At 37.6% G+C, this 17,191-nt stretch overlaps 1 protein-coding gene across 5 annotated transcripts in view; it reads left to right on the top strand.

The window, feature by feature from the left end:
* Positions 1 to 17,191, top strand: part of LOC131799883 (usherin) — a 41,568-nt gene that overhangs the window by 6,488 nt on the left and 17,889 nt on the right. For all 5 annotated transcript variants that reach the window (XM_059117573.2, XM_066159478.1, XM_066159475.1 and 2 more), the window contains exons 8-29: positions 72 to 385; positions 730 to 874; positions 1,603 to 1,913; positions 2,261 to 2,408; positions 3,161 to 3,463; positions 3,975 to 4,277; positions 4,616 to 4,924; positions 6,012 to 6,314; positions 6,573 to 6,875; positions 7,293 to 7,595; positions 7,916 to 8,227; positions 8,709 to 9,011; positions 9,725 to 10,027; positions 10,567 to 10,869; positions 11,331 to 11,633; positions 11,812 to 12,114; positions 12,458 to 12,760; positions 14,465 to 14,767; positions 14,885 to 15,187; positions 15,583 to 15,885; positions 16,277 to 16,579; positions 16,855 to 17,157. In XM_059117573.2, the coding sequence (XP_058973556.2) occupies positions 72 to 385; positions 730 to 874; positions 1,603 to 1,913; positions 2,261 to 2,408; positions 3,161 to 3,463; positions 3,975 to 4,277; positions 4,616 to 4,924; positions 6,012 to 6,314; positions 6,573 to 6,875; positions 7,293 to 7,595; positions 7,916 to 8,227; positions 8,709 to 9,011; positions 9,725 to 10,027; positions 10,567 to 10,869; positions 11,331 to 11,633; positions 11,812 to 12,114; positions 12,458 to 12,760; positions 14,465 to 14,767; positions 14,885 to 15,187; positions 15,583 to 15,885; positions 16,277 to 16,579; positions 16,855 to 17,157 (6,387 nt within the window). The remainder of the gene's footprint in view (positions 1 to 71; positions 386 to 729; positions 875 to 1,602; positions 1,914 to 2,260; positions 2,409 to 3,160; positions 3,464 to 3,974; positions 4,278 to 4,615; positions 4,925 to 6,011; positions 6,315 to 6,572; positions 6,876 to 7,292; positions 7,596 to 7,915; positions 8,228 to 8,708; positions 9,012 to 9,724; positions 10,028 to 10,566; positions 10,870 to 11,330; positions 11,634 to 11,811; positions 12,115 to 12,457; positions 12,761 to 14,464; positions 14,768 to 14,884; positions 15,188 to 15,582; positions 15,886 to 16,276; positions 16,580 to 16,854; positions 17,158 to 17,191) is intronic.

The following is a 17,191-nucleotide window of genomic DNA, read 5'->3' as shown; positions in this document are numbered from 1 at the left end:
TGCCCTATTGTACATTCCTGGACATGTTGGCTAGTCATGTTTGACAATCCGTTTTTATTTACTATTGATAGGAGATTGTGTTGAACTGGATCTTGGAATGGAAGGTGCAAAAATTCAAGACAATAAAATAACTGCTTCCTCTGAACAGAGTGCCAACACACCAGCCAAGAATGGTCGACTGAACTACGCATCAGGATCATCCTGGTGTGCAGGAACGAGTGACACTAACCCACATCTGCAGATTGATCTACAGACTCTTCATATCATCTGTGCTGTGTCTACTCAAGGGAATTCTAAAGCAGATCAGTGGGTGAAGACCTACAAACTACAATTATCCACAGATGGGACAACTTGGACAGACTACAAGGAAGGTGGACAAGTTAAGGTAGAGGACATATACTGGGCGACATAAGAAGACTTTTAAGTAAGACATAGAAAAGGTGACTGGTATAATGATTTTGAAGTCTGGTCCTATGTAACAGTTGTGAGGTGATTGCCAATACTATAACATCAAGTATTTTGTGTGCATAGAAATTGTCAGCCTTGCCAGCATTTTTGGAGGTAATAGAATTTTCTTTCAATAAGGAAACTAAGAATGTGGCAACACACTGAAATCATAATTGCATGTAGGTTTGCCATTTATGAGAGGTCTATAATTATTCATGCCCTATCCAAATGTACTTAGAAGAGTAAATTTATGGTAAGATGTGATCGGTTTTTTTTTTCTAGGTTTTAGATGGAAATGTTAATAGAAATTCAGTGGTTAAACATACTGTCTATGGAGTCTTAACAAGGTATCTGCGATTCCTGCCACAAACACACCAGGGTGGAGTGTGTATGAGAACAGAGGTATTTGGGGTGACACAAAAGCCAAGTAAGTTAGAGGGTATATGCAATATATGATAATTTAAGTTTGTTATTATATGATAAGCTAAATGTTGAATGTATTTTGATTGGTTCTTATTCATGATCTTATGATCTTATGATCAGAGGACATATACACATAGATTACATCACCATTAACAAGATTTGTTTTTTTTATCTTATGAGTGAAATAGATTCTGGGCTACTGTGAGTCCGCACAGTACTAGATCACAGAACATGTCAAATTGTGGGAAGAAAATCAGTGACACACTCAGCTACACCTCGTGTGCCACTTTTTTGTTCTTACATGAACCATATTTTAATGTCATCTTTGGTCTATTGCTGAACAGATGCACTGTAACATGAAATCTAATAGTCAATTATATGCTGGTGGGTCTTAGACCCACAGCATGTCATTTGGGTAATAAATGCACATGTACTTGGTTGTTAAATTAGCAGCAGGCACAATTAATACATACAACTGTAGCTACATCCAGAATCATTCAAAATAAAAGGGAAACCTCCCACAATGATAAAAATGTATGGTATTCTAACTTGTAATTGACCTTAAATTGTCTCTGTATTCAACCATGAAACACATTTGAGTAGATAGGGAATAGGAAATGAATGTTTTTATTTGAAAATTTGGGTAACAGTTAAGATCATTGAAGTTATCATTTTTTTTCTACATTTTCTTATTTATTTAGGGAGGGTTGAATATGGATCATTATCTTTCAGGATGTTCTATGCAGGCCATTGGTGTAGCCAGGACTGGTACCATTCCAGACAGCAGCTTCTCCTCCTCGTCAAGGTTTAATTCAGTATATGCAGCTAAATATGGTCGCTTAACTGGAGCAAGGTCATGGGCACCTAATGGCAACAATAATGCTAATGATTACCTTCAAATTGACCTGCTGTTTGAGTATGTCATCTGTGCTGTAGCTACACAAGGAAATCCAAGAGCCAATGAGTGGACAACGAAGTACAAGTTACAGTCATCACTTAAAGATACCAACTTTCTCACCTATCAGGAAAACAGTGTTGATAAGGTTGGTTTATATGAACTACAAGGTTATTTATTAGATAGATAGTAACACTTACAGTTTATGTGCTTAAGCAATCTATTCAGAGTGCTTGAAGATCCTTCGTGGTTTTATAGGTATGGCAAAACCATAAAGCTGAGACGTTAAGTTTTTATAATGCCCATTTCTTTACAATGGCTAGCTTTTACACTTTTATAACAAGCAATTGGAATTTCGGTTCTTCTGGGTGGCTGTTGAAGGGAAGTTTGACTCCTCATGTGTTTGCTCTTTTATAATTTTAAAAAAGTGAGAGGTACATGTAAACAGCAGCACATTATATCTTTGTTGATGTAGCACTTTGCTGCAAATTGCAGGTCTTCAATGGAAATTCTGGAAAAAATGACATTGTAAAACAGAGTCTCAATGAATTTGTTAGTGCAAAGTATATCCGCTTCCAGCCAACAGCTTTTTCAGGATATAAGGGTTTGAGAGTGGAAGTGTATGGAGTACGAGTAGCTCAAGGTACCTTTATCTGCTATTGTGATTTTAGAATATATCCCATTTTCATACCCAGACTTAAGCTACACACAGGCCTTCATGTTATTCCAGAAAGAGTGATTGAGGAAAAGAAAGCAAGAACTAAGGATTGAAAAAAAAAAATTTCCAGTCTCCTTGCTTTTGCATAAAATAAGCATTTACTTTAAGGATAAGAAAATGAGCATCACAAGTCATTGATGCAGTACAACATTTCAATGTTTTCTTGTGCACTGTATACTAAAACAAATATTTACTTCAGTGTCAATGAAAGTGGTGGATATTTACCTGTTGTTTCCTTGTGGTTTCTCAATTTTTTCCATGTTGGTGAATAATTGTCCATGAATAAACAGTGTATTAACACTATAAACTTACAATGTATACAATGGTGAGATATTGAATGGACATACATGTATATGCATGGTATTGCACTATAAGAAAGATTTTGTCGCTAACCCAAGCAAAATAAGTCTCTCTCGCATACGATTTATACTATGTTGCTTGTCACGTTCATAACATGTGTATGTGTGTGCTTCAGTGTATGAAACATAAAGTATGTGTAAAAAGTATCTAAAAGAGTCACAACCCCCACTCCATGCTGCTGTGATGAAGGGCAACCCTGGAAACCGCATTACATGTGTATATCTTAATTCACCACCACTGATGGTTTCTATCCACCTCTGTCAGGGTCATGTTGGTAATCATTAAAAAGTGTTTGAAGCACATACTTTTTGCTTTAGTTCCATCACAACCCCCTGGTAACTTTGCAGTGATTGCAAAGTCCTCAACTAGCATTACAGCATCGTGGCAGTTACCACCTAAATATGCCAGACATGGAATCATTACAGGATTTAAATTGTTTTACAAAGAAAGAGGCTCCCAAGCATCAGCAACCCACTTGACTATTAGAAATGGAGCTACACTGAGTAGGGTTGTCACGGGGCTTGAAAAATACACATTTTATGAATTCAACGTGTTAGCCTTCACCTCTCATGGGGATGGACCAAAGAGTTCCTCTGAGGTGAAAAGAACAATGGAAGATGGTATGTGACAAATCAAAGAGATTACATTCTTGTCGTAAATGATCGTCTTCATTGCTTTCCCCTTATTTACTTAAGCGTAACCCCTCCTAGAGTAGCTGACATCAGCTTCGGTGAAATGTCATATCACTTCTTTAAGGGATGTAAATTTAGATGTGAGACTTATACCTTGCTTACGTTGCCGCATGTGCATCAAGGGTGTCCTGCCAATCATGCAGCCACCTCAAAGTCACTTGTAATGCATGCAACGATCAGCAATGTGTTTATGCCGCTATGGAAAAGAGGTCTTATTTTGAATTTTTATGTTTTGATGTGTCCTCTGAACCTGTGTGGCATAAAAGCAAGGATGCAAGGGTTTTGACATGGTATTGCAAACCCATGCGGCATCTTCTGTGCTAACATTGGTCTAAACATTCAGTGATCATACGGACACTCGGAAAATAATCTTTAATATGCACTGTGCATGTACGGACCTTAATTCAGTTAAGCATTGCTTTTTTCTAAATTTCAAAAGTTCCATCACAAGCACCTGGTAACTTCAGTGTAACTGCTATTAGTTCAAGCATTATTACAACATCATGGCAGTTACCACCAGCTAACTCCAGACATGGAATCATCACAGGATTTAAGTTGTTCTACAAGAAGAAATCGTTCTCAGGGTTGGCAACCATGTTCACTGTGAATGATGGTTCACTTCGTAACAAAACTGTGACTGGATTGGACAAGTACACAGAGTATGAATTTCAAGTGTTGGCCTTCACTTCTGTTGGTGATGGACCAAATAGTTCTGTTGAGGTGACAAGAACAAAGGAGGATGGTAATTCAAGAGTTTTAAAATAAATTATTTAACTGCCGATATTTTGAAAATTATGACTTTTGTAACAGGAAAAGTTAAATAGGTGATCAGATAGATATTAATAGAATGTTTAGGCTGTTGTGTTTAAAGTTGAATTAATTCAACTTGGTAGTTAAAAATGTATATGGCAACAGCTTGATGCTGCTTGTTATACATTTGTTGTACCCTGCCCAAAACTTTATTTATGTAATTGTAATCACTGACATTATATACTGTAGATTGTTTACTTCATATGTAATTTTTTAAATTCTCGTTGAAACATGGTTAATCACTATCATGTGATTTTCCTCCAATTTTAGTTCCTTCCCAGCCTCCACGTAATTTCACAGTGACCTCATGGTCTTCCTCCAGTGTTGACGCAACATGGACATCACCACCAGCAAACTCCATACATGGATTAATCAGAGGATTTAAATTGTTTTACAAAAAGAAAACCTCTGCCACCTCAGCAACATCTTTAACTATCAACAGTGGAGCGAGCCCTTCTATACATTTTTATCTCGCCGGACTTGAGAAGTACACAGAATATGAATTTCAAGTGTTGGCCTTCAATTCAGCTGGTGATGGACTAAAAAGTTCCGTTAAGGTTGAGAGAACGATGGAGGATGGTAACTAAAGTGAAAAAAAAAAATAAATAATAATAATAATAATAATAATAATACCACTGCATACATGACTGGAAAATCGCACCGTGTAAAGCTTTCTCCCATAATCAAAAATTATTCTATTTGTACGGAGAAAAAAAAATCAAAATGTTTTAACATCCCACATTGTTAAGTTTTTACTTGCTCTTACAGGTTTTATTCTACTCACGATTGCTATGCCCTTAGAAACATCAATCTAAAAATTAATTTTTTCCTTTCTTGTAACCAGAAAGTTGTGATTGGTTACAATTCATTTTGGTGCCTTATGGCAGTAGATTTACAGTGGTCATGTAATAGTATAGTTTGATCATCCGGGTCAGTGCAATCCTGAGAAGGAGTGTTGTCTGTAGTGGTGACTGACGTTTCGACAAACCGAGCGGAAGTCATCATCAGATTCAAGTAAATGGCTGTTGTCAGTCGAGTGTTCTTAGTCCGGTTCATATAAACTGATTGGTCAGTTTTGCCGTGATATTATCGGCTGTAAGACTTAAGTAGTGTAGGTCGGTCGTGATTGGTCGGTCTCGATCCGTCAGTAAAGTAAAGTGTTCAATCAGCTGAGTATGTGAATGTGGAGAACTATCATCGAGAATGAAGAGTTGTGCTCAAATGGTAATTTTGGTGTGAGAAACAAGCTTGCAAATAATGTACCTGGAGTATGTTAAGAAACACAGAAGTACGCTTAATAAGCCTTTCAATTTTATTTCTGTCCATTCTTGATACCACTGCCGTTGTAGTTTTGTTTGGGTTCTCTATCATCATGCAAATCATTGTAAACATTTTTTTTATCAGATTACCTTCCACCTAACGGTAATGTAAGCATTGTACAAACAAATGGGTTACTTTCCCAGTCTGAGGCTGAAAACAGTATCAGCAGTGGATATAGTTGAAATGCATGCTTGCTAATATTTGCTTCAGCTGCTAGATTAGATCTGTTTTAGATTTATTTAAATGTCTTTTTATAAGACTGTTATTGGTTGTTTTGACAAATATTTTTCCACTCAGTCGAAGTGTTTGCATGAGGTGAATTTTGCCTTTTATTTCTCCACATCAGCTCCTTCGAGTGCCCCAACTAACTTCACCGTGACTGCAAGCTCTCCTAATGTTATTACAGCATCCTGGCAGTTCCCACCAGCAGACTCTAGAAATGGAATAATCACTGGATATAAATTGTTCCACAAAAGAAAGAACTCGGGAGCACCAGCAGACATAATAACTATAAACAGTGGAGCAACTCATACAACAAATGTCAGTGGGCTTATCAAGTACACAGAGTATGAATTTCAAGTACTGGCTTTCACTTCTGTTGGTGATGGACCTAAAAGTTCTGTTAAGGTTATGAGAACAGTGGGAGATGGTATGAAATTAAAACATCTTACTGTATATCTTTGTGCTACTTTATATATTTATTCAGGAATTATTGAGTGCAGTATGATCCTTTATGTGAGATGGGTAAAGACAAACAGTGCATTAACGAAATTCTACTAGATTTTGTGGTCAAATACCATGTTCGGTTTCTTAATTATCAAGGCTATAATTTGGAAGACATTGAAGTTGTTGCATAACATAATGCTGCATTGTAGTAAGGGTAGTTTTTCCGACCTCCCTATTACAGTTCCTACGACAGCACCTTCCAACTTCGTTGTTACTGCAAGCTCTTCTACCAGTATAACAGCATCCTGGAATTTACCACCAGCAGGCTCCAGACATGGATTAATCACAGGATTTAAACTGTTTTACAAAGAGAGAGGCTCTTCAGGGTCAGCAACCCACATGTCCATTAACAGTGGAGCAACATTTAGTAAAATCGTTACTGGGCTTGATAAGTACACAGAATATGAATTTCAAGTGTTGGCCTTTACTTCTGTTGGCGATGGACCAAAAAGTTCTGTTAAGGTTGAGAGAACAATGGAAGATGGTAAGAGAGGGAAAACAGAGATAGGAATGTCTTCATTTTGATCATGATCTTTGGCGTAGTCACCCGTCATTTAAAAGAAGCCAAACATACTTGAAATTGTTTTTTGACATGTAGGTCGTCTTGGTTTTAATAGCAAACGTTACCTATGTTGACAACATGTACTTGTTAAAAATCGAAAACTGGGTAGAGAACATACTTTTTGTAGTTATGTTTTGGACTCAATCCCTTACTAGATAATTTTCTTGCCACCGAAAACGTAAGACCTTATCATTGATTAAGCAGTACGAATTATTTAAATATGCATAATGTCCATGATAACTTTAGTTACAATGCTATATTTCTAAATATATTGCATTACATATTGTTAAAAGGGTATTAAGTCGATGAATTCTTTATAATCTTCTTTCCTGAATTCAGCTCCTTCAAAGCCCCCAAGTAGCTTTACTGTGACAGCAAGCTCTTCAACCAGTATTAGAGCTTCTTGGCAGTTACCACCAGCCGACTCCAGATATGGAATTATCACAGGATTTAAATTGTACTATAAAAAGAAAGGTTCTCTAGGTTTAGCTGCCATGGTAACTATTAACAATGGAACAATCCGTGTTGAAGATGTGTTTGGGCTTGAAAAGTACACTGAATACGAATTTCAAGTGTTAGCCTTCACTTCCGCTGGTGATGGACCTAAGAGCTCTGTTCTTGTGGAAAGAACGAATGAAGATGGTAAGTTTTGAAAACCAGAGTGTAGAAGGAGGGTCCCTCCAAGTTCAGTGATTACGATAATGATTAAGTGCTTGTGATAACGCATAAAGGGCAACTTCCAGTCGGAATGAAACATCCTGGTACCTGTGAAATGCAGTTGCATGTTAGCATCTCTGCAAAGAAAATGCTTTTTTCGTACAGCGGTTGACTAATTACAACAACCAATGCCGTTTTAATTGAAGTATAAGTTTTTAAAGGAATTCATTTCAAGCCCAAACCTAATTATTCCGATACACTGTTGATCATTCATAACGAAAGAGTTTTGACTTTGTTTATTTTAGCTCCTTCCAAAGCACCTTTGAACTTAAGCGTTATTGCAACCTCATCCACGAGTGTTATAGCATCCTGGCAGTTACCACCAGCAGACTCTAGGCATGGAATCATCACAGGATATAAATTGTTTTACAAAATTAGGGGTTCTATCGGGGCATCAACTATTTTGTCCATTAGTAGCGTTTACAGTGGAGCAAAACAGAGAAGAACCATAAAAGGACTTGCGAAATACACGGAATATGAATTTCAAGTGTTGGCCTTTACTTCAACTGGTGATGGACCAAAGAGTTCATTTGAAGTGGGGAGAACACTAGAAGATGGTAATAATTTGACAAAAACTGTTTGTATTGAAACCTTTTCTTTTGTTTGGTGGATAGAAACCTTAGTTTTTCCTTCGGTAATCGCACCTGACTAATTCCTCAATGATCGCTTTGCACTTTGAGGTTCTTTACTCGAGACAAAAAGACATCTTAACAACGCCACAGCCACGTCAAAGCGCACGTAGGTACAGCTTTAAGTACTTCGAGTTCAGTGCTCTCTGAGTTTTTATATTGATTGGCAATCAACATTTTAGGTTTTATTTTTGGGAGAAGTCTTTTTATTTTAAAAAAAAAAAAAGGATGGTAAATTTAAAGTTACCGTAATTTTACCATAATCTGCGATGTCATGATAAGGAAAAGGAGAAACTTGTAGTCCTGTCCATTCCTCGCATGATAAGAGTTTAAAAAAAACCTTTATCGGTCAAAGCTTTTAAGATTTGACTTAGATTTATTGATAATAGTGTTTTTCCCACAACTGCAGTGCCATCACAGGCTCCAAGTAACTTCACTGTTGTTGTAAGTAGCTCCATCAGTGTTACAGCATCTTGGAAGTTACCACCAAAGAGTTCAAGAAATGGGATCATCACGGGATTTAAATTGTTCTACAAAGAGAAGTCTTTGTCAGGGTTGGCAACCACGTTAAGGATAAACGATGGAGCTAGTCGCAACAAAACTGTCACTGGATTAGATAAGTACACAGAATATGAATTTCAAGTTTTGGCCTTCACTTCTGTTGGTGATGGCCCAAACAGTTCTGTAAAGACGGGGAGAACAATGGAAGATGGTAATTAGATGAAAAATTGTCACTTTTTTCAAGTCAGTGTTTCGTGTTTTCCATCAGTTTTATGTTGGTAGCAGTATGATTGTTTCAGGGATAATGCTGTGGATGGGCTAAAACCTGGAATTTTTTATGAAATCAATTGCAATAGTTTAAGGCCCATTTTTTTTCGGTAAAAAAATTTTTTGGCTTTAGTATGCTCCCTTTATAAGTGTTTTTTGTGGGTTGTCAATTAAGGGCTATTATTTTCTATGTGTGGCAGTTTGTCAACATTTAGTGAGAGAGAAAAAATTATTTTTCTTGGTCCAATGATTGTGTCTTTACCAACACCCCTTCTACAGAAAACAAATTTTTTATCAATTCAATTATCAATTTTGTTTATGGATGAGCGATATGGATGTATGACGAATTCGTACGAAAAGCTAGCTTGCTGCTCGGGAATTTGTCCAGTATTCAAGTAAGCAAGAAAAGTGTAGTACTCGAAAGGGAAATATACTTGTCCAGGTCGACCAGGCATGGTTATATTTTAGGTCATTATAAATGTAGATATAAACTTATAAAATTCGTAAATGGGAATCGTGCAACATGCAAGTGACTCAACATAATGTAGTGCCAGCTGGCTACTAGGTAACTAATAATATTTCAAGATTCGTCACTTGACGTAGGTGCAGATACAACATAATTAAACTTTCTGTTTACTCTGAGGTGTTCAATTTCAGTTCCTTCAAAAACACCACTGAACTTCACTGTGGCTGCAAACTCTTCAACCACTATCATGGCATCTTGGCAATTACCACCAGCAAACTCCAGAAATGGAATAATTAAAGGATTTAAATTGTTTTACCAGAAAAAAAGTTCTGCGGGGTCAGCAACTAGCTTGACCATTGACAGTAGATCGACATTGAAGATATTTTTCACTGGGCTTGATAAATACACAGAATATGAGTTTCAAGTGTTGGCCTTTACATCTGCTGGTGATGGACCAAAAAGTTCGGTTACAGTGGAGAGAACAATGGAAGATGGTAAATATTTTTAACTGACGAAAAATCTTTGTAAGCATCAGCAAATAGTGAAAAAATATACTTCACATCAATACATGATGGTCATCATTCAAGCTTGAAACGCATTTGCTATGGCATCTTCGTCTGCTCACCACGAGTGTAAGCATGATTTCCAGGTGTAATACCAGAAGGCATTTACCTGCTTCTTGTACCATCACATTCCCATGTGGTACAGGGAAACCCAGTATCAAATGGTTCTGTTTGTTACAATGAGACCTTGTCATATATCATTTTCTTCTACTAAGCTTGAGGAGGCTGGAAAAGTATCTCCTTGAAAAAAAAGGAAGGTTGGTTTCTTCTCTCCATAAATTTAATTTCATGGGCATCGGAGGGTTTAGGTATTTCATTTTCTCCCTCTTTTTTTTCTCAAATAGTTGAGTATTTGGGAGTAGCTTTACCAACCCGTATTTAAGAGTATTTAAGCTCCTTTCAGCAATGCAATAATCATTCAAAAGATACCCGTAAAGAAGTTATTGCAGGTCTTGAATTTTTAATTTCAGTTCCATCAAAGGCTCCAAGAAACTTCACCATAATCGTATTGAGTTCTACCAGTATTACAGCCTCTTGGCAATTACCGCCTGCAGACTCTAGGAATGGAATCATCACAGGATTTAAATTGTTTTACAAAAAGAGAGGCTTTATAATGTTTCCATCTACAATAACTATTACAAATGAAACAACCCGCTCCAGGAATATCGGTGGGCTTGAAAAGTACACAGAATATGAATTTCAAGTGCTGGCCTTCACTTCGGTTGGGGATGGAGAAAACAGTTCTGTTGTAGTGGAGAGAACAAATGAAGATGGTAAGAAATTAAATTAAGAATAACATCATAGACTTGTACGTGTCGAGTCAGCGGGTAAAATAACCATGGCTTGTGATTTGAAGTCAGTTTTAGCTTCCCATGATCTTCAAGAGACTAGCACTAGTGCACCACGGGACAACCGAGACATATTGTTGGGTCTAAGACATAGGTCACCCAAAAGAGTTCGCCATTAGACATGAGTGAAGAGAGCTTCAGTGGAGGTTACGATTTTTTTCGTAAACAAAAGGCAATTGAGGACTCGAACTTTTCACTTTATCCAACATTAACATCCAATATGATAGAGTGCCCTCCTGACTGCAGGAGGGCAAAGTTTATCATTGACAGATCAAGCTTTAGTTGGTTCCGTAATATACGCTAGGGTCACCTATGGTGTGATGCGACTCTCACATGAGTAATCTTGTAATCAATTGTTCATGTACATTGCGTTTTCAATTTTTCAGTCCCTTCCTATGCCCCAGTTAACTTTACTTTAGCCCCGAGAGATTCTACCAGTATTACAGCATTGTGGCAGTTACCACCGCCAGGCTCCAGACATGGAATCATCTTAGGATTTAAATTGTTCTACAGAAAGACAGGATCTCTCAGGTTACAAACAGTGCTATCTATTAGAAATGGAACAACTCGCACTGTACCTGTCACTGGGCTTGATAAGAACACGGAATATGAATTTCAAGTGTTGGCCTTCACTTCAGTTGGTGATGGACCAAAGAGTTCTGTTGAAGTAGAGAGGACTAAAGAGGATGGTAAGAGTTCAACTATGACTGTCACTTATCCATATACATCTAATCCACACATCCATCCGTTGTTTGGTCTCTGTATTTTCTCGGTTACTTGTTGGTTTGATCATCTGGCAGGCAGTCTTTAATATTTGTAATCTTGAGGTACATGTATATCAAGTGAAGGTTAATGTCTTTCTTGCAGTTCCATCCACAGCACCAAGCAATCTCACCGTGATTGTCAACAATTCCACCACTGTAACAGCATCCTGGAGACTGCCACCAGAAATTGCTAGAAATGGAATCATCAGAGGATTTAGATTGTTATACAAAAAGAAGGACTCTGGAGGGTTGCCAGCAATTTTGAATATTAGCAACGGAACAATTCACAGTCAAGTCGTAACTGGGCTTGATAAGTACTCTGAATATGAATTTCAAGTAGTGGCTTTCACATCTGTTGGTGATGGACCCAAAAGTTCTGTTGTGGTCAAAAGAACAAAGGAAGATGGTGAGAAAACGGAAAAAGTTCTATAAGAGCCCAGTGTTTTGGTCTTTTCACTTTTAAATGGTGGTAGAAGGCTGATATAACATAGCATACTTAAGGAAGTAGTAATTTTAAAAGGGTGTAGTACACATACATCTGCTCAATGGCAGAACATGTATGACTTGCCATTTTTATCCCTTTTGGCCGTAAATGATCCACTTGGGGGTGATAGAAAGTACATCGATTGAACGAGTATCTGAAAAACCAAAATAATAATTACTTCACATTGCATTGTCATATAGTTAAGATTAGAGTCTTCTAATGGCTATGAAGCGTCTTAATAAATTACTCTGTGGTCAAATTGCAGTTCCATCACAAGCCCCGGCTAACTTAACTCTTACTTCAAGTAGTTCTACCAGCATTACAGCATCCTGGCAGTTACCATCAGTAAACTTCAGAAATGGAATAATCAGAGGATTTAAATTGTTTTACAAGATGAAATATTTTCCTGGAAAACAAGCCGTGTTAACTATTTTAAATGGTACAAGTCTTTCTAAAGAGTTCATAGGGCTTGCTAAATACACAGAGTACGAGGCTCGCATCTTGGCTTTTACTTCTGTTGGTGATGGACCAAAGAGTGAGGTCAAGTTGGTGAAAACAAACGAGGATGGTAGGTATTCAAGAATAGTTAAAGATCAGAATTTGAATAAAGGGGTAAGTTTCTAAAGAAACTGTGGTGCTGCGTCGGTGGGAGAGTATAGCAGGTAATTTAGTATTAACAACTGGGTTGAAAACGTAAATTAGCCACCGTAAAGGGTAAAAAAGCTGACGTTTCGAGCGTTAGCCCTTCGTCAGAGCGATTACAGGAATTGTGGGTTGTGTGTGGATTTATATGTAGAAAGTGGAGCTACGCCATTGGTGGGAATATGGTGACGAGAAAACAGGAATAAATTAGTTGAATGAAAAGTGCTCGTTGATTCCGTGGGGATTAAGGGTGCCGATTTGGAATATAAATTTTTGTTCTAGTGTTTTACGGCTTTCCGAACTGCCTAGATGTAAGGAAAGGCCGCAAACTGCCATATGCTGTTTAGAATGATAAGGAAGATTAAAGTGTCTAGCGACTGGTTTGGATGCGTCCTTGTCATTTCTTTCCACATCGCGAAGGTGTTCTCGGAATCGGTCACCCAGTCGTCTTCCTGTTTCGCCGATGTATAACTTATTGCAATAAGTGCAAGTTATGCAGTAAATAACATTGGCGGAGGTACACGTAAAGTGATCAATGATCTTAATGGGTCTTTTGGGTCCCGATATTTTCTCTATGTTATGAATGAAAGGACAAGTTTTGCAACGTGAGCGAGCGCATTTAAAAGTTCCCGATTGGTCATTGGTTTGAAATGAACTCCTGGCTAAAAAGTTGCCTATGTTTTTGTCACGTTTGAATGAAATAAGTGGGGGTTCCGAAAAGATAGTGCCAGTCTCTGAATCGTTTTGGAGTAATTTAAAATTTTTTTTTTTTTTTTAAATGCAATAAGTTATACATCGGCGAAACAGGAAGACGACTGGGTGACCGATTCCGAGAACACCTTCGCGATGTGGAAAGAAATGACAAGGACGCATCCAAACCAGTCGCTAGACACTTTAATCTTCCTTATCATTCTAAACAGCATATGACAGTTTGCGGCCTTTCCTTACATCTAGGCAGTTCGGAAAGCCGTAAAACACTAGAACAAAAATTTATATTCCAAATCGGCACCCTTAATCCCCACGGAATCAACGAGCGCTTTTCATTCAACTAATTTATTCCTGTTTTCTCGTCACCATATTCCCACCAATGGCGTAGCTCCACTTTCTACATATAAATCCACACACAACCCACAATTCCTGTAATCGCTCTGACGAAGGGCTAACGCTCAAAACGTCAGCTTTTTTACCCTTTACGGTGGCTAATTTACGTTTTCAACCCAGTTGTTAACACTAAATTACCTGCTAAAGATCAGAATTTGCTGATCAGATGTAAGGCTGCATTTCAGGCGATTATAAAAAGCAGATACAGTCTGACTCCAAACTCTACAAAGTTGGTATTGCCAAAAACATATCATAATTGTAGTTTTACTACATAAATAGTGGTTTTCGCGTGTGCTGATTGGCTTGTACTATTCACCTCCGAGCTGCCGAAGAGACAAAATCGCTCCGCTAGAATTTAATTTCCGACAAGTTTTCTGTATATTGACAGAAATAAACTAAATAAACCTTAATATAGGTGAAAGGGTTCGATATTTACCTCCACGTCGATGAACAATTGTTAACTATTCAATTCGAATAGACAGTCTACTTTTCAAGATACTTATCTAATTCATAACTGATTTAATTTTAGTCCCTTCCGAAGCTCCTGGCAACTTCAGTTTGACTCCAACTAGTTCTACGAGTATTACAGCATTCTGGCAGTTACCACCGGCGGACTCTAGAAATGGGATCGTCAGAGGATTTAGATTGTTTTACAAAAAGAAAGACTCGGTGGGATTGCAAACATTAGTATCTGTTGAAAACGGGACAACACGCAATAAACTTGTCACTGGGCTTGATAAGTACACGGTTTATGAATTTCAAGTGTTGGCCTTCACTTCCGTTGGCGATGGCATGAACAGCTCTATTGTGGAGGAAAGAACAAAAGAAGATGGTAAGACTATAGTTATGATAGTCTAATCCTATTTCACCGTAGCTCAAGCATCGCTCTTTCTCAGTCCCTTTCTGTCATGGTACCACATTAAAGTGTTTATTGTTGTTATATTTACAGTCCCCTCCATAGCCCCAAGCAACCTTACTGTGACAGTGATAAATTCTAGCAGTGTAACAGCATACTGGCAACTTCAACCAGAAATTTCCAGCAATGGAATCATCAGAGGGTTTAAATTATTCTACAGAAAAAACAGCTCTGTAGGGTTGCCGTCCATTCTGACCATTAAAAACGGAACAATTCACAGTCAAGATATCACTGGGCTTGATAAGTACACAAAGTATGAATTTCAAGTGTTGGCCTTCACTTCTGTTGGTGATGGACCGAAAAGTGCTGTTTTGGTTGAGAGAACGAGGGAAGATGGTAAGATATTGAAAATGCCACTACAAGGTATTTTAAATTGAACAGTAGCTTTTGCGTGGTAAGGGGATTTTTAAATTGAGGTAAATTTCTAGTTTTTCTTGATGTACAACTGTTACTTATAGTGTCTCCTTGTTTCGTTATTTGGAGCTTAACCTAGTCTGTTTTTCAATATCATGATTTGTTTGTGTATTTGTATGTTTGTTTTTATTATTATCATTATAATTATTAATTCCATTATTATTGTTATTAGTATTATTATTATTGGTATTTGAATGAGAGTTTTTTCGCAATCAATCTATGATTGATTTTTGTCACATGTTCAAATTGAACCAATCGAGTTTTATGGGTTTAGTTTATCTACTACTAGCCATTGACCAAGCATTTTTTAATTGCAGTTCCCTCGCAAGCCCCCGCTAACTTTACCGTGACTTCAACTTCTTCTACTAGTATTACAGCAGCCTGGCTGTTACCACCGATGGACTCCAGGAATGGAATTATCACAGGATTTAAGCTGTTTTACTGGAAGAAAGGCTCTGCGGGGAAAGAGACTAAGCAAATTGTTGAAAATGGTACTAGTCGTTCGAATACATTGACAGGGCTAGATAAATACACAGAGTATGAGTTCGAGTTATTGGCTTTCACTTCTGTTGGTGATGGACCAAAGTCGTTAGTCAAGGTTGCGAGGACAAATGAAGATGGTACGTGATCTAAACTAAACCATTCTAATGAGGTTGGCTTTCAGGTGGAAAAAAAGCCTCGTGTACACTTTCAACATGAATTCTGACAGATATAGCTGTACAAAACTGTAATTTGGTAAAGCATAATAGGTAAATGCATTGATTTTGATAAAAGGATTGGATAGTCTCGTGAAATTTTGTTAATTGCTTCTTTTTTTGACATTTACCCATACATATTGTATGCGTAGATTTCTTCTTTGATGAGTGGTATAAGGGTTGGATAAATTTTCATGCTTATTACCAAACTTTTACCGTGATCAAAAAAAATTTATTTCTTTTAAAGTAAAGTACAAAAAAATATGTTCATAAAGATATTCACATTCATATTCATTTCTGAGATCTTTCATTTTAGTTCCGTCGAGAGCTCCGGGCAACTTCACTCTAACTCCAGCTAGTTCTACGAGCATGAGAGCATCGTGGGAGTTACCACCAGAACAGTCTAGACATGGAATCATTACAGGATTCAAATTGTTCTACAAACTGAAAGACTCTGCAGGATTGCAAACTTTAGTAACGATTACAAATGGAACTGATCGTAGTAAAGTTGTCGCAGGGCTTGATAAGTACACAGAATATGAATTTCGAGTGTTGGCCTTCAATTCTGTGGGCGATGGACCAAAGAGCTCCGTTCTTATCGAGAGAACAAATGAAGATGGTAAGAATTCCGATTGATGACACTCTAATCAAGCACCATCGTATCAAAATTATAATGTTTAAGACTAAATCTTTCTCATTGCTCATTGTTATCTCAATGTAATGTTGACCTTTCTTTGATTTCCACATTGCCATTTGACATGGTATGGTATCCATCTATTGTTCCATCCCTCCATTCAACCATCTACATGTATGTATCCATCAATCATAGCATTCCTATGTTTCTGGCTGTCTATGTACGAAATGTATTTTAAGACGTTCTTGTCTCTATCACAGTTCCATATACAGCACCTCGCAACCTCACTGTGATTGCAAGTAATTCTACCAGTGTAACAGCATCTTGGCAGCTCCCGCCAGAAATCGGCAGAAATGGTGTCATCAGAGGACTAAAAGTGATGTACAGAAAAATAAGCTCTGCAGCGTTGCTTAGAATTTTGACCATTAATAACGGAACAATTGAAACTGAAGATGTCACTGGGCTTGATAAGTACACACAGTATGAATTTCAGGTGTTGGCTTTCACTTCAGTTGGTGATGGACCAAGAAGTTCTGTTGTAGTTGAGAGAACAAAAGAAGATGGTGAGGAAAAGAAATACTTATAATGAAGTTTGGT

This window comes from Pocillopora verrucosa, chromosome 12 (genome assembly GCF_036669915.1).
Source record: "Pocillopora verrucosa isolate sample1 chromosome 12, ASM3666991v2, whole genome shotgun sequence".
Lineage (NCBI taxonomy): Eukaryota > Metazoa > Cnidaria > Anthozoa > Scleractinia > Pocilloporidae > Pocillopora > Pocillopora verrucosa.
Note: the sequence above shows the minus strand (reverse complement) of the source record. Positions and strands in the feature narration are given on the sequence as shown.